This window comes from Capronia coronata, assembly GCF_000585585.1.
Source record: "Capronia coronata CBS 617.96 chromosome Unknown acBCG-supercont1.1, whole genome shotgun sequence".
Classification (NCBI taxonomy): domain Eukaryota; kingdom Fungi; phylum Ascomycota; class Eurotiomycetes; order Chaetothyriales; family Herpotrichiellaceae; genus Capronia; species Capronia coronata.
The window spans coordinates 46,297-62,353 of NW_006912893.1; the positions used below are offsets into that span (position 1 = coordinate 46,297).

Here is a 16,057-nt window from a genome sequence, read left to right on the forward strand (position 1 = left end):
CATGGTCGCATTTTGGAGCCGGGATGGGTAGATGAAGCGCAGCTGATCCAGTCCTCGCTTTCGTGTGTCCGTAGCAGCACATACAATTAGCCAACAATGCTTGACCAGTTACTGTATGGTTTCGTCAACTTCCGGCTCCCGCTTCGTCAGGGTCCACCCAATCGGGGTCTGTGTCTCTTTGCCTCGCCCCAAGCCGTCTGACCTGCTCGTGCTGCACCTCATCTTCGGCTTGTTGGCCCTCTTTCTCTTTCTTAACTTTCAACCTCAAGCGACCTTGAGACCCTCGCCCGTTGAAATCCAAGGTCCATTCCAAGGGTAGTTTCCCTTTGCGACCGCCATCCGGCGTGTCTTCAGCGTCGGCACTCACCCAGCTATATCCCGCTTTCAGTATAACATTAGCAAGAATGGTGAAGTAACCCCAGCCCAATCGACGTATCTCGTAAGGAGGATATTGGACGATAACGCGAGGGTTACGGAACGTTGGATGCTGCCAAAGAGATGTCGGTTCAGTGAGCGTTAGACGTCGGTAACGTCACACTTACTAGGAATATCTGCACCTCTTCAATAAAATCTGTCCTCGAAGGTCGCACAAAGAACTTCCAATGGTGTTTGTTATGAGACTCGCCCTCAGTTCTGACCAATGAATGCTCGTTCCCGATGTACACCGTTAGCGTCTCGATACTCTCACCGAAATCATCTTCTTGAGCCGTTCTGCTCTCGGTCTCGCGTGCTTGATAAGCGGCTAGATACTGTCTTTGCAAGGCCGTCTCTCTGTCAGGATCTAACGTCGCCGTGGTCGGCGTCCGGCACAAGGGACATCTCGTCTCAATCTCGTTCGGTAGGAGGACGACGGCTCGGTCATCCAGTCCCACGGTTGTCATTTGGGACGTGATTAAAACATCTGCCCAATGGGCCATACATGATTCACAGAGCGTGTGACCGCATCGTGTCCGAACCGGTCGATAAAGAAGGAGGTGGCAAATGGCGCACAGGTCATCTAGATCAATATCTTCTTCGTCTTGCGGAGGGCTGGTCACATCAATATTCGGTGTTTTCTCATCACCGGGAGACATGGTGTCGCATGCCTTCCTTTTCGTCGCAACCACCTTGTGAAAGGGACAAGACGTTACGGATTGAAGTTGAAGAATTCTGACGACCATCTGTCTTGGAAATGCCGTGTAATGTACGGTCATGCATTCAAATTGCAGTTGCAGCCCATGCGTCCGACAGTAGAATTATCATCTAATCTAATCTGTTCTGGCATTGCCGGGTGGAATGACCTGCGGAAGCGTCGGGAGATTAGATTTATGACCAGCACGCCACGCCAGGGGCTTTTTGGTTGGAGCCTGGACTGCGTGAGACGTATCCCGGACCCATCGAAACAACTCATCGAAAAGCGTTGCATGACACTCCGGTTTTCAGGGAGGCAAAAACAACTCGATAACTACGCATCAACCCTCGAAGTCCCTTTTGCCAATGCCCCCTTGATCCGAACCGAACTTTTTCCATCCTCATTACTTTCATCCTCACTTCCAGTCATTCCTTTGACCTTGTCTTCCACTCTGTTCCAACGTTGCAGACTCACCTCGACCACTCCTCCGTCCCTCAAACCTTCAATCGACATCCAACCTCCGATCGATCGAAACCGAAGATGCCCGGCCGTACACTCCCTACCATCACTCGTGCAGAGGTGGAAGCACACAACACCAAAAAATCATGCTATGTGACAATCGGCGAACGTGTTTTTGATGTAACAGATTTTGTCGACGATCATCCAGGAGGTGGTGAACTGATCCTCGAGTATGCGGGGAAAGATGTGAAGCAGATCATGGAGGATGAGGTGTCACACTACCACTCTGAAGCCGCCTACGAGATCTTGGAAGAAAGTCTCATCGGATTCATGCCGACCGAACGCGTCCTCAAAGCTGCCGTCAACTCATCGCATCCTGACCAAGTCGTGCCTCTTCCCGCAACGGCAGAAGGCAAGGAGGATCTGAAGGCGGAAGGCGTGGATACCGACGGGCTACCAACGCGACAGATCTTCGAGACCACCGGAATGTCTTCTGAAGAGGACCTTTCCAAAGACACGGACCTCGAACTCGATTGGAAGACACACAAGTTCTTGGATCTCAACAGACCTCTATTCCCGCAGATGCTGTTCAGCAACTTCTCGAAAGAGTTCTACCTTGAACAAATCCACAGACCCAGACATTATCGCGGAGGAGACTCTGCACCGCTCTTCGGAAACTTCATGGAACCGCTCAGCAAGACGGCCTGGTACGTTGTGCCCATTATATGGCTTCCACTGGTTTTCTACGGCTCGTACGTGGGAATATCACACCTCCCGCCGGTTCAAGGCCCGGCATATTGGTGTCTCGGTCTCTTTCTATGGACGTTGGTGGAGTACCTGATGCACCGATTCCTGTTCCATATCGACAAAGCGATGCCTGACCACCCTGTGGCTCTGACACTACACTTCTTGCTCCACGGAATTCACCACTATCTGCCCATGGACAAGTATAGGCTGGTGATGCCGCCCGCGCTGTTCCTCATTCTGGCCACGCCTTTCTGGCACCTCGCGCACGCTGTGTTCCGGTACAACTGGTACGTCGCTCTCACGGTCTTTAGCGGCGGCATTTTCGGCTACGTCTGCTACGATTGCACGCACTACTGGCTCCATCACCGACAGTTGCCTAGCTATGTGCGTGACTTGAAGAAGTACCATCTGGCCCACCACTACCAGAACTTCGAATTAGGGTAAGCCAATGTCCACAACGCTTGTGCAGGTATCAGATTACTGACCGACTCTTAGTTTCGGCGTGACGTCAAAGTTCTGGGATCTCATCTGGGGCACGGAGCTGCAATATGCGAAGCCGATCAAGTCTTCGTAAATCTATCGACACGGTGCTTACGCGCCCGAGATTATACGCCAGGCTCGTCACCGTCGCATCGAGACAATTGTACAATACCGCGCAGGGTAGACTTGGGGACTAAGCCGGCAATCATTTGGAAATGCACGGAAAGTTTTGTCCATTGGCTGGTTAGCTGTTGTCTTGGACTGTTATGCATGTAGTAATATAATTAATGAATGGCGCTGTATCAAGCCAGTTGTACTCTGAGTTTTGTGGTGTGAAATGCTGTGGCTTGCCTCGAGATTGTTCGGAATGCATACTACAGCGCCCTTTGGAGCAAAGTGGCTGTTAGCAAATGGAGTTGACGAGTACAAAATATTCCATCGCCTGGAGTAGGCCGGCACTGCTACCCGAAAGGTTGAAACAAGCGATCTTTACAAGAATTGTGTGAATCAAATGTGCAGATGGTGATTGAAATCGAGACGCGATCTCAGCGTCTGATCGCCTATACTGGTTATAATTGTATGGTTCCTGCCATGCCCAGGTCAACTGTCGTAGTCATCGTATCCCGCCAACCAAGTATGTCTGTTTTTGTGTGCAAAGCAACTCCAAACTCTCCCACGGCCATTCTTCTCTTGACCTCCTGCCTAACGCCGATTCGCAGATGCAATCATCTCAGATGGCCAGAGGACCAACCGATACGCATTATCGTTGTTGATGCAGACATCACAAAGTCGCCGTGGCTTTCGGCTCACTCAAGCTCGTGGTCCAGCCGAGCCAGATGAAAGGGTTGCGCGCGCGTAAGCGGAAGATGGGATGCGCTGTCGAGCAATTCTCGTCGGCTGGGTTGGGATCAGCTGCACGGGCGGCAATGACCGGCGCCACGGTAGGTTCAGGTGCAGAGTCTGGAATGGGAACAACAGTCAGCGAAATCGTTCCGAAAATCTGGGTTGAGGTTGAGGCCAGTGAAGGGGACTCCGAATCAATGGAAGTTGCAGAAGAGACTGTGATCGACGGTGACTCGGCGGTCATGTCCAGGGGAGGAAATGGAGCGCCGGCGGGCATTGTCATGACATAACCATCCGGCATTGTCATAATTGAGCCAGGCATCCCAGAAGAGTCAGTCGTTGAGTGCATCATCGTGATAGAGCCAGCAGTGGTGGGCGTAGGCACGGTTTCAGAGCGCATCGACTCGAACCATGGATTACCATCACCATTTCGTCCATGGCCTAGGCCTGGTCTAGGTTTCCCATGGCTGGTTCCATTGCCGCGTCCGCAAGTATGGCTGCAATCGCCGCCTCTGAAAACGGAATGCGGTTCACCCGGGGCAAAGGTTGGCTGCATCGAACGGAGAAGAGCCGAACGAGAGGGGAAAGCACCCGGAGCAGATGCAAACATTGGAGGGGTCGGCTTACCGTCACGCTTGGTGTACCTAGTGCTGTACACGGTTTGATAGACAGTTTCCGTGATGGATTCGTATTCGGTGAACGTGGCGACGGCTGCCTCAGCGTTTGGCGCAGCAGTGACTTGGGGGCCTTGATGGTCACCCAGACTGTTTAGCAAACTGAGGACAGACGACAAGCTACTTTCAAGACCCGACTCACCATTGTTGTTGCCTCCACGACCCTGCCCAAAATTGTCGGTCTGTTGGGCTGGTTGTGCATCGGTCGTTGAGACGCCAATTGGTATCACGGAGAAGGATTGAGTCTCAATACCTGGGCCAGCCGTGGATCCGGTATGGACGGTCAAGAATGCCGGAACACCAGTGCCGGTTGAGATAGCAGCGACGACACTAGCTTCGCTGGCTCCACCAGAAACAGGACCGGTGGCGGAAGCTGAGAATGCGATAGTTGAGCCTGTAGAAAAGGTCAGTGGCTGGGTTGATTTTGTGGGCACAGACTTGGAAGTGACGGAGACAGATACTCCGGAAAATGGAATGGACTGACCTGTGACCGCGGTTGGGTTGGCAATGTCGGAGAATTCAGTGGCGATGGCAGCATAGTCGACCGGCTGGCCTTGAATGAATTGAGCCTGAGCGTTGGAGACAGCACCAATGCCAGCATCGTCCACAATGTCAACATCCATGCAGGTGGTGTATATTTCTTGCTTGCCATTGGGGAATCCAGAAGTACCGGGCATTGTGGGCCAGTCCCACACCCAGTAGAGAGTGTAAGGTTTGCCGGATGGAGCATTCGAGGGAAGTTGGATATCTTGTTGGCACCAAAGATCACTTCCCATGACAGTGTCGAAGGCGTGCTTGAACTGCTGCTGGCGCTGCTGAGAAATCGGGCCACCATTGACTTGATAGCATTGACCATCATCGAAGTTTTGAGTGGACAAGAGAACACCACGGCCATCACCGCCGGTACCTTGGGCGTTCCAGACACGATGAATGGCGAGGAAAGAGTCGTCTGGACTTGGCTGGGTGGTGCCATAGACGTAGACAGTACCACGGTTTGAAGGCTTTCCGGGCTGATTGTCGGGAAGAGTGACATGGCCATTCTCTTGAAATCTCAAAGCAACCGCCGATCCAGGAGCTGCCTGCAGCCTAGGACTACCGTCTGTCTGAGTCTGGGAGGTCTGAGTGGACTTGCACATCAGATCTGTTGATTGAATCTGGTTGATAGGACGGCCATCGGGAGGAATGAGGTTGACCATGGCAGGATCACCGAATCCCGGAGTGCCTCGCAATACATTTCCACGCGGGAATCCAGGTTCTCCGACGAGAGTGCCGTTCGGTGCAATGACCATCAACTGTTCGATCCAAGTATGAGCAGTGGTAAAAGGAGTGGCTGCTAACACCGCAAAGAGGGCGTTGCGCATGAGGGATTTGGTTGAATGCATGGCGGAATCTGTGAAAGCAATAGATTGTGTAGATGAGCTGTTTTCGGCCGGCGAAGAATGATATCTGGTTCGACCAGAAGCAGAGTCTTTGGTATCTGCAACAGTGGTGGTGTTTTGCGAGAGATTGGTTGTTCTGGTGGTATGAAAGATCGGATGTGCTTGTCGACTACGGTTGAAAAGATTGGTTGCCCAAGTAGTTGAGCTTCAAAGAGAGGCAGTAAAACACACGGCACTGCCGTTTCAAAGGAGTGAAAGAACAAACAAAGACGTGATGGTTCAAAGGAGTGACTGAGTAGGCATTGATGATTTAGAACAAAGAAGTAGACAATGCTTGCGCAAGCATTGTGTGTGTTGTCTTTGTAAAAAGAACAATGGGAGGCGAGTCGTGCGCTAAGCGAGACTTCACTTGAGGTCGGCGGCCGCCTGGCGGATGGTATGCAGACTGACAATGCCTTTGGACCATCCAAGTGGAACGTGGAGTATGAATATGGGAACTTCGATCTGCATCTAAGCGCAAGGAGTCAAGACCGACGTTTTGCGGCTGGAGGCTTGATCCAGGCGGTCAGGCCCCTTTCCGGGATGCGGTTTGCGGGATAATAGACGTAGAGTTTGCCATCTACAGGAGAAAGACTGCGGAACTGGGTCCATGGTAGACAGGATCTATTAAGGTATGGAGATGGACATCCAATGAATGGCCATTTCATGGTAGACTCATGCAGTGCTCAGGGTTGGATGCCGGAGTGGCGCTGTTTCATAGCCTTGACCTTCGCGTGGCGTGCCGGGGAACAACTTTGGACTTGGTTGGTGCGGAACATACGGTCAATCTAGGTTGGATAAAGCCCACAAAGATCCAGTCGAGACCAGATCGCAGTTGTCAGTATCGTCTGGCTGGCAGACATTACTTACCATACTAGAATGCTTCTGCTGTTCTCGATTGTTCGAGAGACAATACCACCACAACTTGTTGGCCATGTGAGGCAGTTGGTGAGGAACGGGTGAGCATTGACCTACGTGCTTCTTTCACCTTTCACCTGCCACCGTCACTGCGCAATTGACGAGGCAGGCGACCAGGAGTCCAGCCGCACTCCGCGAATGCCCCTTTCATCTCGAATAAAGGGTCGCGTGCTGCTGTCAGGGCTCACTGAAGGATAGGGAGGAAGCTCAAGAAAGGGTGGAAGGGGCTGAAGGGGCTGGGAGGTTGAGAGACGAGGTCACTTCAAACATTAGCGCGTGTTTCAAAATCCACGTTAATTCTGCGCTAGTCCCATCTGGGCCGCCATTACCAGCCAATCACTGTCTCTCAGGCTACCCTTTCTACATCCGGGTCACTCTACAACTGGCACGCAATGCGACACCCTTCTGCCGCCGCCGTCTACCGTCTATTTACTGCCAGTCGTTCGAGATCGGAACACTTCTTTCTCTGTGCTACGTGCTCGAGGAATGTCACACAAGGTTACGGAGGCAGAGATTGGGACCTTATTATATGGTCGGAGGCGGACATACTCAAGTGTCATGGTGGCTCGACCCTGACTATGGGTCTTGCCATTGAGTTCGTGTGACAGCCAGGTCCGTGCTTGTGAAGTCGCTTCCAGGGATCTGCTGGAGTCTTCGTGCATGGTGACACACAGGATAGGCGAGGCAACTCATCTGCTGATGCATTTGTAGATTAAGGGACGCCCCCAGTCTTCTGTACCCGTCTTAGCATTCATCATATGTCGCGCAACCAAATATGCATCTGGACTACAAGACCGAACCAAGGACCCCGGACTCCGGACTCCGCGCTAAGTTCGGCTACAGACCCCAATACTCTGGGAGAGGAGAACATTGCGTCCCCAACCGAAATCCAACAATGAAAAGTTTGACGACCGGCGCGAACATGGCAGATCATCGTCATAATTTCCAATCAACGCTTGAACCCACTCTCCTCCCGCAGCCAACCTGCGAAGTCAAGCATGTCTTTGTTCAATCTGCGGCAAAGCTGCAAGTCACCACGGTAGCCTTGATCGACGAACCACTGGAACATAAGTGCCAATTCCGGTACCATCTTTTTCAGAAGTGTGGCCATGAAATTGTACGATCGCGGCATGGGACGGCCCATGACTCTCCAGAAAACTTCATTGGCTTGATTTTGCGTAAGCTCGTCGCCTACGATGCTGATGGCGGCATTCTTGTACTCGTCCGACTCCGAGGACTTGAAAGCCAAAGCAGCGAAAATGCCAATATCCTTGGTAGACACCAATTGTAAAGGTTTATCACCCATGGTGGCCCACACCGCGGTAAACACCCTTCCAGGTAAATTGGGTGTCAAGTTTTCCATGAAGGCCACCGGCCGGAGAATCGTGTATGTCATACCGGTCCCTCTGGCCTTGGTCTTGAGGTGTTTCTCGACGTTGAACTACCACCAATTTAGCAGGCATTTGCAACAAGAAGTGCTGGCTTTTGAACGTGCCTTTGACACAAAATGCGGGACGTTTGTGGCGTCCACTTCGGACTGATCGGGACCACCTCGGTCGACAGAAGTATAGACAAAGTGCTTAACATCGTGTGCAATGGCAGCATCGACCAGGTCTTTCCCTTGCTTCATCTCAACGTCTTCCGCCTCTTTTTTGAAAGATGGAATGGTAACGCAAAACACTCCCCAAATCGCTCCCACTCCGCCAGCTAATGTGAAAATACTTCCGGGTTCTTCCAGACTTCCTTCAATGAGTGTAACTTTGGGGTTCGAGGCAAGGCTTCTCGCGGGTGCAGAGGTAGATTTGCGGGTCAAGGCCAGGATCTGGTATTCGAACGGAGGAGGATCGGCAAGGAGAGCTTTGATGACAGCACCACCTTGCTTACCGGTTGCGCCCGTAACGAGGATCTTTCGAGTCGACATGGCTGTTTCTGAATGGGATTAACCTGGACGTGGTGAGGGGAATGGATCAGTTGGCGTGGACGAAGAAGAACGACCCTGTTATCATATCACCTACGCAGTCTAGGCATCGTCCGCAGGCCGTGGATTGACGTCACCTTGAAAGCATCATCACTTCTACTAGTCTGCCGGATCCTGTACCCCAGTTTTGTTCAGCAGACACAGTTTCCGTCGAAAACCTGGGAACGAGCTTGTACTGAGAAATATGAGGTGTCGCAGAATGCCACTACTGTTGTGCTAAAGATGTAGAAAAAGATTTCGTGCATGGTGCTACAGCCCTTAACTCTGCGCGACGCGCCCCGGCACGTGCGGTGGCCGTGAGCGGCCCACTAAAAGCCGAGACGTGTTTCAGCCTCAGATGCCTCGGTCAGCCTTGGGTCTGTCCATGTTCGTCCTGTTTGTGCCCTGTGTATATACATGTGGGAGCTCATTTCTGAATTACTGATTTCTGTAGAATTGTCAAGATGTGACAACCACTTTCACAGGTACTCTTCCCCCGTCTTCTCCGTCCTTTGGCTGATTTGCAGCCAGGCGGAATGCCATTTCGCCGTCGGTAAGTGGTACACGATGTGTAACAAGATCTTCCGCAACTCCGTCCAATTGACCACTTGCAAACAGCGCAATGGCGGCCGGGTAACAGTTGGCATATCGGAAAACACCGATAATGTCCACTTCCCTCAACGCCGCCGCGCCCAAAGGCAACGTTTGAGTCGGTGTGCCCATTCCAACCAGCACTAGCTTGCCACCCGCTGTAGCTGCGAAGATGCCCATCTGAACACAAGACGGTACGCCGGTACACTCAAACACTCGGTCAAATCCTGACTCCAATCCAACAGAATGGCAAACCTCGGTGGCCAGCCCTTGAGCTCCAGCCAGAGTCTCCTCGATTGTGGGGGCGGGTGCCCTGCGTGGCAACAGAAACGTCTTCAACTTGTATTTTCCACCAGCGAGTCCAGCAGCAATCTTCAATCTCGGGGCATCAATGTCGGCGATGACAACCTTAGAAACTCCAGCGACAGACAGAGCAGCCGCGGTCAGCATCCCAACAGCACCGGCCCCAAGAACGAGAGCAGTTGAGCCGACTAAGGGGACACCGACCCCTGAACCCGCGCTTTGACTTCGGTTGATACCGTGCAGTGACACGGCTAAAGGCTCGACGAGGGCACCTTGTTCGAACGTGACGTTCTCGGGGAGTTCGTGGCACATGCTAGCTGGATGTGATATTACAGTCTGTAGAGTGCCGTCCGCGTGCGGGAAGGTTTTGGCCGAAGACTTGAAAGACAGTTTCGGACACAAGTTGTACCGGCCGGTGGTGCATAATGAGCATGACCTGCATGGAATGCCGACTTCTAGGGCGACTCTGTCTCCAATCTTGAGACCTGACGAAGAGACAGACCCGGGGGCCGCTCCATCTTGGATCTCGGGAACAGCGGTGACAACGCCAGATGCTTCGTGCCCGAGGACAAGTGGTGCTTGGATGACAAAATTGCCATTTCGTCCATGGTGGTAATAATGTAAATCTGACCCGCAGAGACCAGTAGCCTTGACTGCTATTTGGACTTCTCCCGGTCGAAGTGCAGGCTGCGGTCTTAGCTCCTGAGGAACAGAGCGTCAATAAACAGTGTGCTTCCAGATCTAGGACCCAAAGATTATCTTACCAATCTCAAGTCTTTGGCGCCGTGCAGTACAAGCGCTTGTATGCTTTCTGAGGACGACATCCTTGACGCCCAATCGATCTTGCTCAGACTGCTATTGCCCTCACACCGTCGTAATCATGATATTTCGTTTCGAATCAAGAAGTCGACTAGAAATCAACGTAAGGTCCGCATAAGACGGCACGTTGAATACAACAGGTGCGCAAACCATGTGAAGTCGAACAACTTCACGAACCCCCACACACTGTTGGTGTGCAGTGGGATGTGCGGATTTTCCTCCGACGCTGCGAGTCTGGCAATTTCCGGCGAGAAATAACCCGACAGACTAGACAGGCACCGGCAGTCGTGGGGTGCTTGTGGCGGAATTGAGTGGGGCTTAGTAGTAGAGAACAGCGAGGTCGGCAATAGGCGATGCGGGGAGCATCAGGTCAAAAGCCGATCTTTCGGACAGTTGATTCCTGTGGGATGATCTTTCCTACGGTCATAGAAAGATTCCACATTTGCTTCTGAGGTGATAATATCTGGCCGACAGTCCTTGATTTTCTGTAACCAATCCCACTCTTTTCAAAAATCGACGCGATCTCACCGCAGGCACAGTTCCAGGCTCCATTGCCCGCAAGCCCTCCAGCACGATCCACGAAACGCACATCTCGCGATAGTGGCCTCACACGATGTCCAAGCCCGCGGTTCTGTTAATTGGCGGCTTGACCCATACCAACACAGAGTGGAAAGAGTTTGGCTCCAAATACGTGCTGAAAGAATTTCGCAAAGGGACCCGCGAACAATTCTTGTCCAACTGCAAAAACGGCGAATATGACGACGTCGTTGCACTATATCGTTCAAATACGTCTACCTCAGAGACTGGCCCTTTCGACGAAGAGCTGGTGTCTGTCCTCCCTAGATCGCTGAAATATATCTGTCACAACGGAGCGGGATACGACAACATTGACGTGGATGCATGCACACGCAAAGGGCTTGAAATCTCCAGCACTCCTATCGCGGTTGACGATGCTACTGCGGATGTTGGTATTTTCCTGCTGCTGGGTGCTCTCAGACAGGCATGGATCCCTTTGACTGCCATCAAAGCGGGAAAATGGAGAGGGAACACTCCCTTAGGGCACGATCCTAAGGGTAAAGTCCTCGGAATCTTAGGTATGGGCGGTATCGGCAGGGTAGGACAACATTTTGAAGGTGACGATCACATTTGCTAACTGGATACAGGCCATTGCAAAACGTGCTCGAGCGTTTGGTATGAAGATTGCCTATCACAATCGGTCGAGACTACCCCCAACACTCGAGGAAGACGCGACATACCTCAGCTTCGATGAGTTACTCGCCCAATCGGATGTCCTGAGCCTGAATCTGTCTCTCAACGCCAAAACCCGTCATATCATATCAGCTCCTGAGTTCGCAAAGATGAAGGATGGTGTGGTCATTGTCAACACCGCTCGAGGGGCCCTGATGAACGAAGAAGACCTAGTTGCTGCACTCGAGGATGGCAAGGTCTCATCGGTGGGGCTGGACGTCTTTGAGGAAGAACCCAAAGTGCATGAGGGACTGCTGAAAAGCGAGCGAGCCTTCATTGTACCGCATATCGGCACAAATACCTATGAGACACAGAGAGAGATGGAGCTGCTGGTGCTGCAGAACCTGGAGAGCGCAGTTGACAAGGGGGTGCTATTGACACCCATACCGGAGCAAAAGGGCAAGCTGAATGGCCACTTATGACCAAGATTAATGTCATACATAGTTTCTGATGCGGTGTTAGATCCCTCCAGCGGCATGAAAATCATAAGAAGTATTTATTACTATTAACATGGACACCTTGCTGATCTGATTTGCTTCTGAAGTCTCCCATTGGCTTGTGAAACAGCGCATCCAACCTCGGCACAGGCCAATTCCCCGGACCTGTCAATAATAGAGTAGCTTGTGGCGCAGGCAACGCACCCCAACTCCGGTCAAGGCATTCAGTGTCTATCTCCAGCCCGATTGTTGCGTCAGTGCACATGCCATACTTCTCTCGACCACGACGTTGCAGAACACACCCAGGCAAGCACCTCCTGTCTCCCTCATCAGAGTGTCTGCAGACCCATCATGTCCCAACACAATCCCAGATGAGCGCCTCGCAAAGACACTGGCCTCATCTCCATCGCCGCAAATATGCCGGTACAATCAAAAGAGGACCCGTTGATGGTTCTGTACAACTACTATCTGAACCTGCTTCGATCTCGATTCCGCCAAACACCCAAATCTATCAAACTCGCAGCTACATCGACACTTGTTATCTCGATACTATTCACAAGCTACGGCGGTTATAAATGGTGGCAGGACACATCGAAAGAGAAGGCCCGGGGCCGGAGACTTGTAAGGAAGAACAGTGGTTTGAGAGGAAAAGATGGAGAGCGCATCATCTATGTGCCCAAAGGCGATACTACCTCCAAAGTCATCATCCATCCTACGCGGCCGACCACGTTCGATGCCCATCGCCGGCTGTTCCTTACCCCTCCGCGAGTCACTCGGATGGGAAGCGGTGCGTCGACACCGGCATATGGACCACCTCCACAAACAAAGCCTGGCCTCAATTTGGCTTTCCTGCATCAGTTCCTGAGTCTGTTGAATATCATGATACCCCGGTTTCGAAGCAAAGAGACGGCGTTGCTTTTGAGTCATGCCGTGTTTCTCATCCTGAGGACATACTTGTCTCTCGTTGTGGCCAGATTGGACGGCGCCATTGTTCGAGATCTTGTCGCCGGCCAAGGGAAACCTTTCATCTTGGGCATACTCCGATGGCTATCCGTCGGCACTTTGGCTTCCTACACTAACGCCATGATCAAATTCCTCCAATCCAAGATTTCCATTGCTTTCCGAACAAGACTTACTCGGTACATCCACGACTTGTACCTCAATTCAAATCTGAACTATTACAAGCTCACCAACCTCGATGGCGGAGTCGGTCAAGGCGCAGACCAGTTCATTACACAAGATCTTACACTGTTTTGTACATCCGCAGCGTCACTATATTCATCTTTGGGAAAACCGCTTGTCGACATCTTCGTCTTCAACTACCAGCTCTATCGATCCCTTGGTCCGCTTGCTCTGACAGGCTTGTTGTCCAACTACTTCGCAACAGCGACTCTCCTCCGCAGACTCTCTCCGCCCTTCGGAAAACTGAAGGCCGTCGAAGCCAGGAAAGAAGGTGAGTTCCGTGGTCTCCACGCACGCCTAATCGCCAATGCCGAAGAAGTCGCCTTCTATGGAGGCGCCGAGGTGGAGAAGGTGTATCTGAATAAAGCATTCAGGGAGCTGCGGACCTGGATGGAGGGAATCTACAATGTCAAAGTCCGGTATAACATGCTCGAAGACTTTGTCCTCAAATATTCCTGGTCGGCTTTCGGTTATATCATCACCTCCATACCCGTGTATCTTCCAGCCTGGGCGGGAATGACTGCCGTTTTGCAATCAACTGACTCTGACGGCCCGGAGATCTTGGAAAAATCTCGAGAAAGATCGCACATGAAAGACTTCATCACCAACAAGAGACTCATGTTGTCACTGGCAGATGCTGGTGGCCGGATGATGTACAGCATTAAAGATCTTTCCGAACTGGCAGGATACACTTCGCGGGTCTATCAGCTCATCTCAACGCTCCACCGGGTCCACGCCAGTGCTTATGCCCCTTCCCATCGCCGCAGTCCTGGTCGGGTTGAACTATATTCGCTGGCGGACGTCCAAGGAACGACCTACCTTGGATACGATGGCGTACGAATGGAAGATGTTCCAATCGTCGCGCCCGCACTCTGGCCGTATGGAGGGGATGAACTAATCGAGTCACTTTCGTTCGTCGTGCACAACGGCGAACATCTCCTCATTTCCGGCCCAAATGGCGCAGGCAAATCATCCATTGCACGCATCATTGCCGGTCTTTGGCCTGTCTACCGCGGACTGGTATCCCGACCACGCAACACCGGCCAAGACGGTATCATGTTTCTTCCTCAACGCCCATATTTGAGCGTGGGTACGTTGCGAGACCAGGTCATTTATCCTCACACGGAACTGGACATGCGAGATAACGCGCGACGAGACAGCGAGTTAGAACAGATCCTGGAAGACGCGAAACTCGGACATCTCCTGGCACGCGAAGGCGGATGGGACACGCGCAAAGAATGGAAAGATGTGCTGTCCGGCGGTGAAAAGCAGCGCATGGGAATAGCAAGACTGCTTTACCATGAACCGAAATACGCCTTCCTCGACGAAGGCACTTCCGCCGTATCTTCAGACGTCGAAGATCTGTTGTACGAGCGCTGTAAAGAGAGAGGCATCACTGTCATCACGATATCCACGCGGGCCAGTCTTCGCAAGTACCACACTTTCAATCTTGTCCTTGGTCTAGGCGAGGAGGGCTACGATTGGGAAATGGTACGGATTGGGACGGAACAGGAGAAATTGGGCCTCGAGAAGGAGATCGGCGAGCTGAAGGAAAGACTTGCCAAAGTGGAGGAATGGGATAGGCGGAAGAAGGAGATTGAAGAGGAGCTCGGTCGTGTTTTGGTGGTCGATCAGGAGGACGAACTGGAGAAGCCAGCATATCTTGATCAGCGGGCGGAGGGTGATCCACAAGCTGCTGTTTGAAGATATCCGATATGCTGAGTAGAACAGGGTTCTTGACATGCTCTTCTTGACATGCTGGGATGGTATAGCCTTTCTGCTTCACCTGCGGGCGATTTTTCTCTCTTCCCAAGCACTTTTAGCCTGGGGTTCGTGTCATTCCTGCCTTTGGAGATACCTAGGCATGGGAACATTAAGACATGCGATTTTGGCAACGTTTCCGTTGCGGCACCTAGCTGCCATACAAACGATCTCCAGAGTAGACAGGTGAGGCCTGGTCAATTCGAGCTTGGAACATCGACGACCCTCCTGTGCAAGATTGTCTTGAATTTCTGGCATTCTTTTTCTGTTCTGGCAGCCTCAACAGACCATTCATTATGCATAGATCAATGGCACTCACTTTCCTTCTCTCGACCTTGCTCCAAGATCAGCTGCCTTGGTTCCCTCGTAAAATAATCCAACTTCACTTCGTCCTCCCGAACAGCCACAACGGCCACCCACCCAGTCACTTACATTCACTTGCCACCCGGGAGGCCACCAGCCGACTCTTAATTCGCCGCAAGCCAACGCACCCGGATTATATGGTTTATGTACCAAACTCACCGAATTTCCTTGCAATATCGCAAAGACCCCCAGCCGAGTGAATGGAATGGCCACCCTCATGGCCTAGTCAGTAACCCTGGGCGAACCAAAGTCGAACGACCACCGCTGCAGGCCTCAACACCCGTTAACCCGGTTCGAGTCTCACTGTCTTCCCCATAGACTGGATTAATTGTTCAATTGGACCAATGCGAAACCGACACGATGCCTACCAGCGATGACCAAAAAGACCGCGATCTATCGAGTCCTGCGAACCCGGGCTCACACCAACCAGCCAACCTGCGAACGAGCGAAATCCCTTCCAAAACGGAAAAACCCTGCGAACCCGGGTTTCACTTCCCACAACCCTCAGCCCGAGGCTTGTGGAAAAAGTTTTTTGGGTCTTGACTTGGTTTCCTTGCCCTATGCTGGGTTTAGATTTGTCGTTCGGTAGGTGGCACCTCTACTGGTGCATAAAGGATAACAAGTTAGACTGTCAAGAAGATGGAATAGCCGCTGGCCTTGAGGCGCTTGAGGCTGAGTAGAGCATGGGGAGGAACATGGCCGTGGTATATTCGGTGTGATTCGAGACATCTGTGTTAGTGACGGAA

General features: G+C 52.1%; 7 protein-coding genes across 7 annotated transcripts; 3 read left to right on the top strand and 4 right to left on the bottom strand.

Moving 5' to 3' along the window:
- Positions 1–124: 124 nt before the first annotated feature.
- A1O1_00020 (uncharacterized protein) lies at positions 125–1,073 on the bottom strand (the record flags this gene model as incomplete). Its single annotated transcript, XM_007720941.1, has 2 exons — positions 125–487; positions 543–1,073. 2 exons carry the CDS (start codon positions 1,071–1,073, stop codon positions 125–127), a joined length of 894 nt encoding a protein of 297 aa, XP_007719131.1.
- Positions 1,074–1,651: 578 nt separating this feature from the next.
- A1O1_00021 (uncharacterized protein) lies at positions 1,652–2,891 on the top strand (the record flags this gene model as incomplete). Its single annotated transcript, XM_007720942.1, has 2 exons — positions 1,652–2,757; positions 2,813–2,891. 2 exons carry the CDS (start codon positions 1,652–1,654, stop codon positions 2,889–2,891), a joined length of 1,185 nt encoding a protein of 394 aa, XP_007719132.1.
- A 687-nt stretch (positions 2,892–3,578) lies between these two features.
- A1O1_00022 (uncharacterized protein) lies at positions 3,579–5,696 on the bottom strand (the record flags this gene model as incomplete). Its single annotated transcript, XM_007720943.1, has 1 exon — positions 3,579–5,696. The coding sequence occupies one exon, from the start codon at positions 5,694–5,696 to the stop codon at positions 3,579–3,581; it is 2,118 nt and encodes a 705-aa protein (XP_007719133.1).
- A 1,903-nt stretch (positions 5,697–7,599) lies between these two features.
- A1O1_00023 (uncharacterized protein) lies at positions 7,600–8,571 on the bottom strand (the record flags this gene model as incomplete). The annotated part of the gene is made up of 2 exons (XM_007720944.1): positions 7,600–8,091; positions 8,155–8,571. The coding sequence occupies 2 exons, from the start codon at positions 8,569–8,571 to the stop codon at positions 7,600–7,602; spliced, it is 909 nt and encodes a 302-aa protein (XP_007719134.1).
- Positions 8,572–9,066: 495 nt separating this feature from the next.
- Positions 9,067–10,325, bottom strand: A1O1_00024 (L-iditol 2-dehydrogenase; the record flags this gene model as incomplete). The annotated part of the gene is made up of 2 exons (XM_007720945.1): positions 9,067–10,203; positions 10,266–10,325. 2 exons carry the CDS (start codon positions 10,323–10,325, stop codon positions 9,067–9,069), a joined length of 1,197 nt encoding a protein of 398 aa, XP_007719135.1.
- Positions 10,326–10,933: 608 nt separating this feature from the next.
- A1O1_00025 (D-3-phosphoglycerate dehydrogenase) lies at positions 10,934–11,990 on the top strand (the record flags this gene model as incomplete). Its single annotated transcript, XM_007720946.1, has 2 exons — positions 10,934–11,434; positions 11,484–11,990. 2 exons carry the CDS (start codon positions 10,934–10,936, stop codon positions 11,988–11,990), a joined length of 1,008 nt encoding a protein of 335 aa, XP_007719136.1.
- A 432-nt stretch (positions 11,991–12,422) lies between these two features.
- On the top strand, positions 12,423–14,891 carry A1O1_00026 (uncharacterized protein; the record flags this gene model as incomplete). Its single annotated transcript, XM_007720947.1, has 1 exon — positions 12,423–14,891. One exon carries the CDS (start codon positions 12,423–12,425, stop codon positions 14,889–14,891), a length of 2,469 nt encoding a protein of 822 aa, XP_007719137.1.
- Between the last annotated feature and the right edge of the window lie 1,166 nt (positions 14,892–16,057).